Raw genomic sequence first — 14,408 nt, forward strand, 5'->3', positions numbered from 1 at the left:
AGCCAGAAGCTCAGACCAAGGAGTTGTTTGAATATAGGGAGGGAGATGTGGCTGGAAGGGATGCTATAAACAGAACACATGAGAACAGACAGAGAACACAGGCTCCTAGACCCATTCCAGCTCAGTTACTCCAGGTAAGCTGCCCAGTAAGGGGACACTCTCATTTTACTCTTGAATTTTAAAATAAAACAAAACAAAATAATGCTTTAGAGATAATATTTTGGAACTATGGGTTGTTGAATTTTCACATATCCACCAGAGAGAGGGGATGGATGGACCCCCCCCCAATTGTTTTACAGTAGGTTAAGACATTATCAGGCTCACAAAAATTAGGAGACTTTAATCTTTATATCCTAGGACTTTAATAACAAACACGAATGACTTATTTTTCAGAAAATAAAGACAGAGAAAGAGAATCCTGTCCTATCCTCACAAATTGAAAAGAAAATGGCCCACGAGGATCAACCCTAACACCAAACGAAGCTCTCTCTTCTGGAAGTCTCTGAGTTTACCCAGGAAGACATATGACATGGTTTAGTCATGGTAAGGATCAGAGAGTGGCAAGAGGGTCGGAGCTTGGTGCTGCGCCTGCTATGAAAGCAGAAGCTACAGAGGGCTGGGAACCTAGTACTACGCAGCTGGTACACGAGCTGCCAAGAGCAAGCCTACTGATGTTCAGTGGACTGGGGTGGCTGCTAGTGGTGGTGAGGGAGTCTGGGTAAAGCCATAGGTGACTACAGCATCAAGCAATGCTTGCCTTTATCTATCTCTCACTTTGTTGCAAACAGGAAGTTGTCTTTAAGGCAGTAGGGGTTAGTGGCCTCAGTTTAAATGTATGAAAAAAAAAACCTAACTATTGCTATTCCTTAAAATAATTCCCATTCTCTGGTGCAAATCTCAGGTGGTAAGACATACAGAACTAGATATTATTAACTATCAACTTACTATATAAGGTATTTTTTTTTTAAAAGGTGACATGTAGCTAGGAGGTGGTGGACACATACACCTTTAATCTCAGCACTCAATAAGCAGAGGCAGGTATATCTCTGTGAATTTGAGGCCAGCCTGGTCTACAGACTGAGTTCCAGGACAGCCAGGGATACACAGAAAAAAAACTCTGTCTAAAAAAACCAAAAACCAAAACCAATCAACCAAACAAACAAATAAACAAAACCCAAAGATGACTTGATTCAAGAACAGGAGAAACTCAAAGACAGATTTGTTATGCTTTTAAAAAAATAGTAATTACTTAAAAATTATAGCTAGTGGAATTTACTGGGAGAACAAATATAGGTCTTTTCAAAGACAGTAAGGACAGGCTAAAAAACAAGAGGTAGATTCCAAATATAACACCCCTCTTCATAGTACATAATCACTCCTAAGTAGAATAAATGGTTATTTAAATTTTTAAATAAATATTTGTTTTATTTTTGTCAGTATTAAATTTCTTGTGTATTATATAAATAAAAAGTTGTACCATAACTAGTAATTTTTTAGACTAGGCCAGGAAAGTTACTCCAGTATTGGGACAAATGATAAGGCCCCAGTACTAAGGAAAACACTGTTCTCGGGGTTCATAAAAAAAAATCAAGCATTCACAAAATCAAAACAAGACAATTTCCCAGCTCCTTTAAAAATCAAGTTTAGCCATAAAGGGTCAAAAAAAGAGCCTGAGAAGGATTGCAATTATATATATTACCTGTAAATTGATATCAAACAACCTTCTTTACTATATATCTGAAAGTTTCTAAGCAGAGAAACTCCCTTTGTAGTTTTTCCCACGGCCAACTTTCAAAATGAAACAGAAATTAATGGAATAAAAAATACCCTCCCCCTCAAACCAAAAAAAACCTCAAACAAGAAACTAAAGCTCAGTTGGCCCAAGTAGCTATGACATTTGATTCTGCCTGGATTAGAATGCAAAGCAATCTAACATTCCTGACAGGAAGGACTTAACACGGGAGTGCCAGGAGCTGGAATGTGTAGGAGGCCAGTGCACTGGCCAGGGCTGGGAACTGCTCAGCTAGAGAACGGACAGGGTTTACTTGCCTGTTTGAATAATCTCATTTCCATTTATGACCTGTAATTTAACACAGTGGAGATATCACTTGCAATAGTAACTAGGCAGCTGCTTTGTTTCTCATAGGAAGAAGCCCTTCTCTGTTCTCCATCTAGTCACAGGGTGAAAGGTGCCACACTTCATATAAAAAGTCTTTGGTGCCATCACTGTGACCCCAGGTTTGAGCTGTGAAGTTCAGGGCTGGTGATTCTGCCACTCAACCCTTTGCAGTTCTGCTAGAAAGGGTCTTGCTTTGCAGCCTGAACTGACTCGAGGAGAGAGAGAAGCTGAACTCCCTGACAAGGAGCAGGGGCTGCTGAGAGAGATGAAAACCACTCCTGGGTACCTGAGTGTTAGTGTTCTGATAAATGATAGAATTAATCCTAGCACAAAGAAAGTAACTGTTTCCATTTTAGAAGTATTTTTTACTATTACTGGCACTAAAACACAGGCCTGAGATACAACATTATAGATTGCTCCCTAGGTAGACTATCATTCCCAAACATGTCATCATTTAAGAAATGAAGCCAAGAGGGCTGCTCTGCTCCAACTATCATTTAGGAGGTAAGATTTGTTCTTACAGAAAGAATCCGATAAAAAGTCATTCATTACAAGAATAATTAAGTGTATACAGTCTTGCTAGTCTATGGTTCTATGTACCAAAGTAACCCGATAGGCTGGACTGAGAAGGCTCCTCTTTAAGACACATTATATTTTGAACTGCACTGGTATTTACGGTTTGTGCAGGACTTTTCAAATGTGGTCCAGTCTGTGTATTCTTTATAGATCTACATTAGCTTTCATAGAGGGATTTATACTATAAAAAGCCTATGCTTTAGTGGGAAGCATATCACATTTAACCAAATCCAGACTGTTCTGACCCATTAGTTCAGAGTGGTCTTCATGGTTGTGTAGTCAGTGAGAGCACTGGTTTATGGAAGGTGCCTTGGTTAAATGGAAATAGACCAGAGAACCAAGCTACCGGATAACCAAACTGCCATCGGCCAGACCATAAATCTGACTGAGCTCTGAGGATACCATTGTTTACACCTCTGAGAGCTTTTGACTCCTGGTCAATCAAATTCCCTTCCTGGATTTCACCTTTATTGACTACACACAACTTCTGCTTTATACTTAGATCAAAACCGGGGATAGGTGGAGTAGAAACTCCCTAGAAACTAGTGACGAAGCTGTCCTGTCAGCCAGCATACATAGAGCCATACTGTGCTGCTGGCAAGTTCCCTCTGCTTAAGACTGCGTTACACTGGCCGAAATCTGTTCTATTTTATCACTAAGATCTCTGTGTGATTACTAATAAGGGTCACACTGTTTCACATTGTTATACTGAGAACCCAAAGGGGAAACTTTTCAGCACTAGTTTTCTTGAGGAAATTACCATCTTTATCTATACTATTTCTCTTAAGCTTAAAGAGTGATTTTTTTTAAAAAAATATGATAATGTAGCAAAATGGTCTTGCTCTTCCCTAATGTACCTTGGGAATACCTAGAAAGAATAAAAGAGTAAGAAGGGCGAGTAATCATAGCATATATTTCTCTGGCTCAAAAGAGGTCAAAATATCCAGAACTTGAGTCTAAAACACTTTGGGAGCTACGCATGTAAGAAAGCATCACAACTCACAACTAGCTTCTAAGCCTAGTGTGCTTCAAGACAGATGAAGCCTGGGAAGCATTCTCCCCATGGCTATCCTCCCAGTTTGAAAAAGAAACTCCATTTTACACTGTTCTCATAAGGAAACTTGCTTGTTGAAGTGCATGTGTAAGAATACTGTGGGCTCCAGGAGATACTAAGAAGTAGGATGCTCTCATTATTATGTCATAGCATAAAGATGAGAGACGCAAGCTTGGCTAGTTGTCCCCAGAGAGGTGATACACTCAATGTGGTTAGATGGACCACTATCAAATGTGTAACTGCCCTTTGCAACTTATTTCCACATAAGAAATAAATCATACTCTACAGTGATAAAGCAACAAGGAATTAGAAATATTTCATACATCCTAGATTTTGCTCTGATCACTGTTGTGTGTCCTTGTGAAGGGCTGGCTCTTGGAGCCCATCATAGTACTAGGTGTAAGCTATCATCAACAGAAACCTAGGTTCTAATTTTATCAATTTTTTTTTTAAAATAAAGTTTTATCCAGAGGCTCTCTAAGCATAGCACCAACAAAGGAGGGCAGCCAAGCACATTCCAAGCAGCAATGCCAAACCCTGAATCAAAAGGAGAACAAGGAAAGCTGTCTTCTACAACCTTAACTTTTCCTCTATAATTCCTTTGATGCAACTAGGTGTTGATGGCAGTGAACGTGATTGACAAGACCGTGAAGAACACAGCCAAGCAATGGTTAGTGGAGGTCACAACCCAGGTACATGCAGTGCACTTTTCTATAGTTACTTTCTTAGAGAATGTCCTCCTTTCTTCAAGGAAGGAAACCAACTTCATCATGTACTACACTAAGACTTTTCAAACACCTACACTAAATACACAGTACTTTACATGCTAATATTAATGCTATATCAATACGGAGGTCATATGGAAACTCATTTAATATTCAAAGGATAATGCTAAGAAATTTCTAGTATCTTGTTTTCTACTGATTTGACATTTTCAAGGATGGGAAATCAGAAAGTAAAAGCTATTAAATCAAGTGTTTTCTACTAAGTTCAGGGCCTGCTTACCTGTGCATCAATTATTTTCTGCTTTGCATCAATAACTGCTTGCATCTCAGCATGATCCTTCTTTAATTCCTCTTCCACAGCCATTAGTCTAGAATGTGGTAGGAAGAAGGTATCAATATTTCCAAAGACAGGGCTAAGCAACACAGAGAATGAGAAACTTAAAACTTGTGTTTCCCAACAAAAGACCTCTTTTAAGACCCTTTTCTTTCTTCTCCTCTCCTATCTGCCCTTGAAAGAAGATACCCTAAACTGAGTCTTAAACCTGTGCTTGGGTCATAACATTAAATTTTCGTAAGAAAAGTATTCTAGTAATCATCTTTTTCCTATTAGACCACTCCCTTAGCAAACATTTTAAAATAGCAAATGAACAAAACCAACAAAACAAAAAAAGGCTATCTACTTTTTAAATTATTTATTATTGAGAGAGTATCTCATATAGATCAGACTAGCCTTAAGCTTGCTATGAAGCTGATGCTGGCTTTACACTCCTGGCACTCCTATCTCTACCTCCTAAATGTTGGAGTTAGTTATGGGCAAGCATCACCATGCCTGGCTGCAAACCATCTACTCTTCCTCTCAAGTTATACTACAGTTACCACCCTGTCTCCCTCCTCCCTTGTCCACTATGCATCCTACATGGCATTCTAGCAGATCTCGTTTTTTCATTTCCTTCTCGCATCTCAATCCACTTATGCAGAATTCCTCAGTTCTAGTCCTAGGGCTCTCAGTATGAGGTCACTTATTTCCAGGCTACTCGAATAGCAACCCTTTTTATGTTCTCTTGCTTTGTCCATAGCGTGTGGCTTTATCAAAGCTAGTGGTTATGAGTCTCAAGTCTGATGCCTGGCTCAAATCCTAGGTCTCCACTGACTATGTTACCTTGGGCATGCAAGTGTTGATAATTTTTCTATCTATAAGTAAGTGATAACGATGGCTGGTTCAGAGACCAGATGAAGATAAAACAAAGTACTATTTACAAAGTGATTAGAAAAGTACTTGGCCCATAGTGAGTGCCCTGCAAATACAGATAAACGGATTTCTTCTTTACTTTCCTTTTTTGGCGGTCTGGCCCTAAAGACATTCAGTGAGACTGCTTTGTTTTTGGATTTGTCTTGAGAAAATTGAGTTAAATCTTAGATATTGTGGATTTTGAAAACCCAATCTTCATCTAAAACTTCAAGTAAATTTCTAGTTTCTCCCTCTTTTTTTCCTCTAATATTGTTATGGTTAAAGAAAAAAGGCCCTACTTTATCTTCATAGTAAGTATACTAGATCTCATCTGGGTTAATACCTGAGAGACACAGTCATTACATTTTGTACTGAGTACTACAAAATATATTTATAGACATGGATGAAAATGTTTTTCCAAGGATTCTTTTGAAAGTATTTGGATTATCTTTTCACCTCTTTGTACCTAACTAGAGCCAATCAGATAGCAGGTGGTCTTCTAACCTGCTGATGATGCTTTTCATCTGGCTGTCCTTCTCCTCCTGCTGTCTGCGCAGCCGCTCCTCACTGTCCTCCAACCGGGCTTTGTACTCCAGCAGCAGCTTCTGCATCTGCTGCTCCTGTACCAGTAGCCGGCGCTCATACTCTTCCAGCCGCCGGCTGGACACTCGCAGGCGCTCCTTCAGTTTGCTAATTTCTTGTTCATACTGGCAAAAGGGGAAACGCATGAATGACAGGAATGCAGAACCCCAGGTGACATGGTAGATGCTGCCTGACCTGCCATGCCCTTGCTACTACCTGGGTTATTGAAAAGTGTCAGCTGGCATAAATGTTAAGGCAGCATTGCTGTGTCTAAAATTACATTTTAAATCTTAACTTGTCATTATGAATTCTACAGATTTATATACTTTTCTTCACATTAAACCATCAGTTGTGGCAAGCCATGTTCAATCTGTAATGGTATCGAATAGAAAGGAGAAAGAAAAAAAAGATTAAAGAGTTAGAAGCCTGACAAATGACTTAAGCTAAAAGCTAGCTGTCCACAAGAGAAAGACTTACATGTTATCACTTGTACTGTAGGATTTCTGACACTGGGGCTCATTAGACTATCTTTATTCCACTAGAACTTCCCCTTTAGACAACTCAGAGTAAAGCAACATTTCTGTTAAGCCATTAAATCAGTTAATACAATTCATGGCAGAATAGGCCATTACTGCTTTACCCTTAATTATAAGAGGGTGAAATATTCAGGTCATAAGCACTGACAGGGGCTGCCTCTTCTCAAAGAGGAATTAATCTTATCTCTTGTCCTATTTCCATGATGTGGCTTCACTAGCCTGACCTGGTACCACCTGCTGGAATCCATACACATTTTTCACTAGTCTTCCACAAATTCTGTAATTTAGATGGCTACTTGGCCCTTCATGTGGCTCCTGTGGATGGGGTTGTTAGTGCAACTGAAAGTCAAACTGTTTAGGCAAGGCAGGAATCATGAGATTCTTCATGGATGGGCTACTTATTACTGTCATTAGTAAACATATGTATTGCCATTAGTAAACCAATTATGTCATTAGTAAACATATGTATGGGGTTTTGTAAAATACAACTTATAATACCATCCCATTAATTGACGAAAAGACAACTAGTTACTGCTTATCCACTTCTCTGCTCTAAATTTTGCTGGCTAATGTAGAAAGCCAAAGCCAAAGCCAAAAGCCTTAGGACAGCTCTGAAAGGTTGGGCTGCATTATTAGGCACAGTTGATGATTTTCTAACAAATAAGGTTAATTTCTGACAGTCAATTAAATGTTAAGGTTATTGTTAAGCTTTTTCCAGGTCATAAAACAGTACCCTTAGCTCCAGGGGTAGAAAACAGAAGACTGTGAATTTGAGGCCAGTATGGGGGTATGTATAAGATCCTGTCTCAGAAAACCAACCAACCAACCAACCAACCAACCAACCAACCAACCAACCAACCTACCCACTCACCCATATATCCTCCAAAATACTATAGGAAATCCCTCAAACAACAGATATCATTTAATTATCTGTACAACTAAGTTGTCTTTATTCACAAAATGTAAAAACCCCAATAGAACTAAAATATAAATGGATTGCTCCCAACATATAGATTGTCTAGTCCTAAAGTAATTGTGAAATTGAAGACCCAAGTCTATAGAAATAGTTAGCATTCATCTAAAATGATTAGAAACAAGTGTCAGAATGCCTTTTAAATGAAAGCAACCTGCATTAAAAACTGTCACCCCCTCCTCTTCAGCATGAAGGAGACACCACTGGCCTATGATGTACAGATGTGAGGGTGGCTTACGTGAGAAGTAGAGTTGATAGCCTGGCTTACACAGTGAGTCCCAGGCCAGAGGTTTGTTTTTTTTTTAATTAATTAATTTTTAAAATCACCTATATCAGCTGTTAATAAAGACAAATTAGGTTCTACCTTTTCGGCATGCTTGGCTTCATCTTGATTTTGTTCAGTTTCTTCCACATCCTCTTCATACTGTCCATTGTTCAGAACCCAGGCTGCTGTCCTTTCTACTGGGGACATTGTGGCAGAGTCCACAGGTGACTGAACCTATGTCAGAGATTTTTATTACCATCTTCTAAAGCACTAGTTATGGTTCTTAAAGACAATTATATAACTATTATCACTCTTAATAAATGCTTTAAGTTTTAGTAATAGTCTATCAATGCCAGGGCTAGAGAATATGCATTTGTATAAAGACGAACCATTCTGAATTCACATACATAACTTCTAAGAACCATTCTTTTTTTCCTTATAAAGAAAGCCTTAACATTGCTAAGGTGATCAGTCAAACAAATGTTGTTAGCTGTGATGTTAACTGGCTACAGTTATGATGACAGAACAAACAAGAGTTTGTCAAGTTGCATGTTCGGGTGCTGGGATGTCTCTTGAACCAGATATCCATGGATTAAAAAACTAGCTGATGCTAAGCAAACGCACAGATGTAAATATAGAATGCCAATACTGAGCTTTTATATTAACCATTTAGAGAAAGAGAAGAAGTGATATTTATTACTTTTCTAGAACACTGACTTCCTGGTGTGTTAGGACCATTCAAGAGCCTGTGCTTTACTTAGCTGTGTTAGATATGGAACCTAGAACATTGTATATACTCTAGACAAATGTCCAACCACAAAACTATATCCTCAGCACTATTTAAGAAAGTTTATGAAGAACCTAAGATCAAACACTGAATTCCCAGAATAGTCTAATCCTCTAAAGCATGTTTCCATCTAGTCAGGATAGCAAGATAAATGGTCCTTTCTCAATACAGATATACAGAGTGTCAGAAAATTCTAGCCTTGAGAAACAACTCTGCCACTTACCATTTAAAAACTCTGTACTTAATGTCTTAAATTCTATTTCCTCATCTATTGAATGAAGATGTCACCACCATCACCTTTCCCATTACCTACCTGATTATCTCACAGGGAGTTTTGAGGATTATAAGACACTACATGTAAAAGCTCTTTGGTAACTTAAGAGTGTTAGTTTCTAAGCTGCCAGAGACAGGAAGCAAATGTACAAATGTTACATGTGTGTGTGTGAGGGTGAGGGAAGATGGGGAGGAAGGTGTGTGTATTTGTGTGTGAGCAGGAGTGAGAAAAATCTGTATGTGTTGCTAGCTTTTTATAGTTAAAATGGATTTATATTTTCAGGAACAACTCTAAATTTCATAATTAAAGAGAATTTTCTCCCCCAAGCCTAGCTATAGATTTTAAGAATCTTTATACCATTCTAGACTAGAACTCGGTTAAACTCTTAAGGGGATTTTGATGACTGTGAGGGTTAGAAGGTGAGATGAAAAACCTATGTGCAAGAGAGCTCAGAGATGCATTGCAAGAGACTTTCTAAATCCGCACAGGACGAATACAGGCTGTCTTAAAGGTCTGAAGAACTTGGCTCAGTAAGAGTGGCTTTATGCCTGAGGAAGGATGAAGTTTATATAAGTACACACACACACACACACAAACATACACACACACACATGAATGTAGAAATTCTCTCTCTAAAGTCATCTTTCACATTTGCATGTTAAACTTCAGCACCTTTTGTACTTAACATTTTTATACCTTATTTGTGTCAGTGTTTGCTCTATCTACCTTATCATTAACATTTATCTCCTTTAAACGTAACCTTTCATAGTTAGCTAAGTCTTTATGCTAAGCAATGTGAGTAGACCCATGAATTTGATACCATATAATTATGTCATATATTCAGATATTAATTTTCAAATGTATCATTTATATGACTAAGTAAATACCTCTGTAAACTTAACTCATTTTTAAGCATCATTCTTTGGGAACTCTGACCTAAAGAATACACTATTCATATATAGGAAAGAACTATTCATATAAAAAGTTATGATAGTTTGGCATGGTGTCATATGCTTCTAATCTCAGCACTGGAAAGACAGAGCAGATATCTCTGTAGATTTGAGGATGGCCTTGTCTACATAGTGAGTTCTAGGACAGCCAGAGTTACATAGAGAAACCCTGTCATAAAACAACAAGTTATAAGAAAAGACAGAGAGTGAGAACACTTCATAAATTTTAAGTAGTTTATAAAAAAATCCACGTGTAGCTCTCTGCCTGGCAGATGTGAAAAGCAAAGTGCAATGAACCGTTTCTGTACTGACCGAGAGAAACAGAAACATTGGGTTTAATTATCTGTTATAAAACAAAAAAGTGTAGCACCAGATCTCAAAGATGAACAGATTATCAATATTTCAAGGTGACAGTGGCCTTTTAGTTTTACAATCACATTACTCTAGCACAGTTAGGGTACACGGAAGCTGCTTGACTAGGATTCCTATTCAACAGCAGTTTGAGATAAAGTAATTATCTGAACTAATAACTCACTGTTAAGAATGTATTACTTAAGGCAGCTACCCAATAGCTTCCTGCTTTCACTGTTTAATGAGATATTACTTGAATAAACTTTGTTTCCCTGTCATTTGTTAAGGATAACTTCATTATCTATAAAGCTCCTTAGTTCTAAACTAATGGTGTGTCTAAGAACATACAAAGGAAGACGATCTCGGCTTGAAAAACATATTAAAAACAACATGGGTGATCTCGGCTTAGAAGGTTAATGAGGAGATTTTAAAGCGAGGGTTGGCTCACACCACTGCTGACGGTGCTGCCGCTGTATTTTAGGAGGACTAATGTAACACCCACTGAACTGAGGCTGACTGTGAAATGAACTGGACATCTCAATGCTCTTCCTAGTTTTATGGTTGAACCTCACTCTGGGGTAAGCTGTTAAAAAAAGATCAATAAAACTGACAAGATGGGTCAGATCAGCTTTACTCCTTCTGTTTATGTCGGAGCCTTTAAAAACCATAATAGTGAGGAAATTTTAAATAGCTACTGTACTAGAATGGGGGAAAAATAAAGGTAATTTTGGGTCAAAACTATTAGAATATGTATACTACAAGAAAAATCTGTCTTTTACAGCTTTTTTAAAAGAAATATTTATTTATTTAATGTGTATGTATGTTTGCCTTTGTAAGTTTGTGGGTAACACATGTATGGAGGAGCTCTGAGAGGCCAAAAAAGAGGGAGCTGAATCTCCAGGAACTGGAGTTACATACAGGCTGTTGTAAGCTGTCACAAAGGTGCTGAGAGTCCACTCTGAGTCCTCTGCAAGAGCAGCAGTAAGTGCTCTTGACCACCGAATTAATTTTACTTACTTATTTTTTTTTTGGTCTCGTGTGCTGGTCTTCTCAATTACATCACCAAACTAAGAGCACCATATATATCATCACACAATTCTTCTGAACAGTGACTAAGTCAATGTACAAGAAATGCTCAATAAAATTTTATATATTAACACTGAGTTCTCCTTAGAATTTACTGATTAAAAAATACACTGTGTAGAGAAGGGCACTGTTCTTCCTTTAGTTTTCTGGAAGAACATCAAAGTCATTTCATTAACAATCATCCCATCTCCTTTTTATAAGCTGGATATATAACAAAAGTTATTATCTCTAATTCATAGTCAAAGAAATGGAGTAGCTCAGATTTCATCTTGTTTAGCTACAGCCTGAGGAAAAGATTTATATTTACTGAACTTTTAAGAGGCCGTGAACAAAAATGAAGGGTGAAAAACCATGAAAAGGAGGGTATCCTATAATCTCCTCCCGAGTTGATGCTGGGTAGGTTTTCCCTGGGAAAAACAATGCTCTAGGGCAAAAGGGCCTGACACAGCAGTTTCGAGGATACCATAGTTAGTCACCGTCTGGCTCTGTTGGGATAGCTGGGAATGGGCCAGTTCCCCTGCTTCTTGTTGGTGTTTACTAGATATAAACAATACTTGTTGGTCTCAGTTTCTTCACAGTCCAAAATAAGTTCTCATAAATGAACAACCAGTCTGCTATCAACAGCAAAGTATGTGAACTCAGAGTTCTTGAGGAGACTGGGTAGAAGAGGCCTCCACAAATCGACATGTGAGAACCACAGTAGACACTGGGGTGCTTGTCACAAGCCTATTTAAAAGGCCTCTTCAAATTCAAATTTCTGACACAATAAGTCTAAATGACTCATATTTTCAAAATAAAGTCTATTATTTGTACAAGATACATGATATGTAAAAAAAATAAAAGAAGTAAGAAAAAAAATCTAGACAGTTGCTCACAGTGGTCAAAATATTCAAAATTTTTCGAAAAAGAATTGTTTCTTAGTAAAGTATTTCACTAGGATTTTATTTCCTTCCTACTCAGTATTTGAAAGACTGAATGAAGCCAGTCACACTGCCAACAAAGGCTTCTCCTTTGTGCTAAGACACAAATGGAATTTGCATGGACAAAGCCACTGATAATTATAGCTGCCTACAGAGCAATCTCCACAAAAAAAGTTCTCTAGGTTGGGAGAAAGAAAAAATTCCCTAACACAATTTGCAATTAAAATATGTAGAGGAATTTGCCTTAAAATGTGCTGATTATACAGAACTAGAGGATTCATGTGAGGTGAAAAAACATAAGAAACGGAAAGATAAGAAGAAAAAGAGTAAAACAAGTTCAAAAGAATAAACCCTTTACTTATTGGGTAGAAAAGTCACTGTAGAAAATTCAGTTCACTGAAGAACTTGAGCAATCAAAACACTAGGCTTCAACTTCTGTGATAGTGGTTGTTATCAGTAGGGTATAAATGAAGATGAAAAATTTAAATCTGTGCTAAGCCATCTCACAGTTGCTGTGCCAAGTTTATGCCAATATAGCCATTCCCTCATTCATTAATGATGTACAAAAATTAAAATGAAAACTTGATTGGAGATGGTATACCTCTCCTACCTCTGCCTATCTAGGCAGTCTTCTACTCACTTGTGGAATCCTTACGCTTAGTGCTTGTGTGACAGGCATATTTTTCTATAGGAAAAATGTTGTAAATAACAACTGGTCCCAGGAAAATGCACAAACACTATAGGATAGGACTCCATGATACAGGAAAGAGAAATGGGAGGAAGAAGAGGAGAAAAATTTAAAGCACTTTTTTGAATAAAAAGCTTATTTAATATACTGCAAGGGGCACTTGGGTGGGTAATAGCAAGAGGATTGCCTGGCCAAAGAAGAGATGTTTAATTTTCCTTTTCTTTTTAGGGCTGAACCTAATCAGTGAGAACTTTTCTACTTCTATCTCATCTTCAGTGCTCTTTGGCTACCCTTAGCTCTCAACAACATGTTAGCTATTGAATAAATAAAAGGGCTAGTGCCAGGTCAGATTACCCGTTGGAAATGTGGGGCAGTAGGATCCCACAGACCCCAGCAAAACATCAGAGGCTCTTGCTCTTGCTCTTAGTTTCCTTCTAGAACTTGAAAGATGACTTATTGCTGAAGCACCACACACCTGAGTCATAGGACAATCAAGTGGCATTGACCTGGAAGCTTCATGCCTTCTAACTAGCTTTCATAGTGCTGGAAGGTTCTATGCATGCTACAGGGGGAAAAAGTAATCAATGGTCTCCCCAGCTGTGAACCCTGTGAGCTACAATAATAACTGGTCTAGCAAGATATGTCTAAGGAGATAACAAACTCCTTCTGATTGAACTTAAAGCCTGCTCCACAGATAGAACGCATGCCTGGTACTATTAACTGGGCCAAAATCCCATCACTGGTTAGGTAATAGGTCTTAGGGGACAACCTAATATTATTCTGCTAAATGAACACAATATAAAACTGATGCCCCTAAGTTCTTATCTTTATACCAATAGACTAGCAAATCTTTTTGTAGTAGCAGAAATCTACAACTGGTCAGTATGTAGAGAATGAAGACTCTGGAGTGCTCAGTTCTAAATCAGTGGCACACACCGCCTCCCTTCAAGGGGGCAGAAAGAACATAATTGACAGATATAGCTGATTTTGTGAAACTAATGTTCATTATTTGCTGAACATGACAGAAACACTACATCCATTAACTCATAGCAGCTGTGTCTGTATGTACACGATCAAGCCAGCTAAAATCCCAACATATTCAGGGGAAGGGATCATAAAGTCTTCCAATTGCTGAGAAGCCATTGGCACCTGACTGCTGCCAGAGGAGGGAGAGTAAGTTGGCTTTAGGGATACCATTCCTGAAAAACTACTCATGCTCCAGTAGGTAGTCTGTATCTAAGGGCTAGACACACACACACACACACACACACACACACACACACACACACACACA

The 14,408-nt window shown here is 38.2% G+C and overlaps 1 protein-coding gene across 2 annotated transcripts in view; it reads right to left on the reverse strand.

The window, feature by feature from the left end:
- Window positions 1-14,408, reverse strand: part of Rasal2 (RAS protein activator like 2) — a 258,472-nt gene that overhangs the window by 6,307 nt on the left and 237,757 nt on the right. For both annotated transcript variants that reach the window (XM_028758525.1, XM_028758517.1), the window contains exons 15-17: window positions 8,158-8,292; window positions 6,207-6,409; window positions 4,755-4,842 (exon numbers count right to left, since the gene is read on the reverse strand). In XM_028758525.1, coding sequence (XP_028614358.1) covers window positions 4,755-4,842; window positions 6,207-6,409; window positions 8,158-8,292 — 426 coding nt within the window. The remainder of the gene's footprint in view (window positions 1-4,754; window positions 4,843-6,206; window positions 6,410-8,157; window positions 8,293-14,408) is intronic.

Source organism: Grammomys surdaster, unplaced genomic scaffold (assembly GCF_004785775.1).
Source record: "Grammomys surdaster isolate TR1022 unplaced genomic scaffold, NIH_TR_1.0 130, whole genome shotgun sequence".
NCBI classification, from domain to species: Eukaryota; Metazoa; Chordata; class Mammalia; order Rodentia; family Muridae; genus Grammomys; species Grammomys surdaster.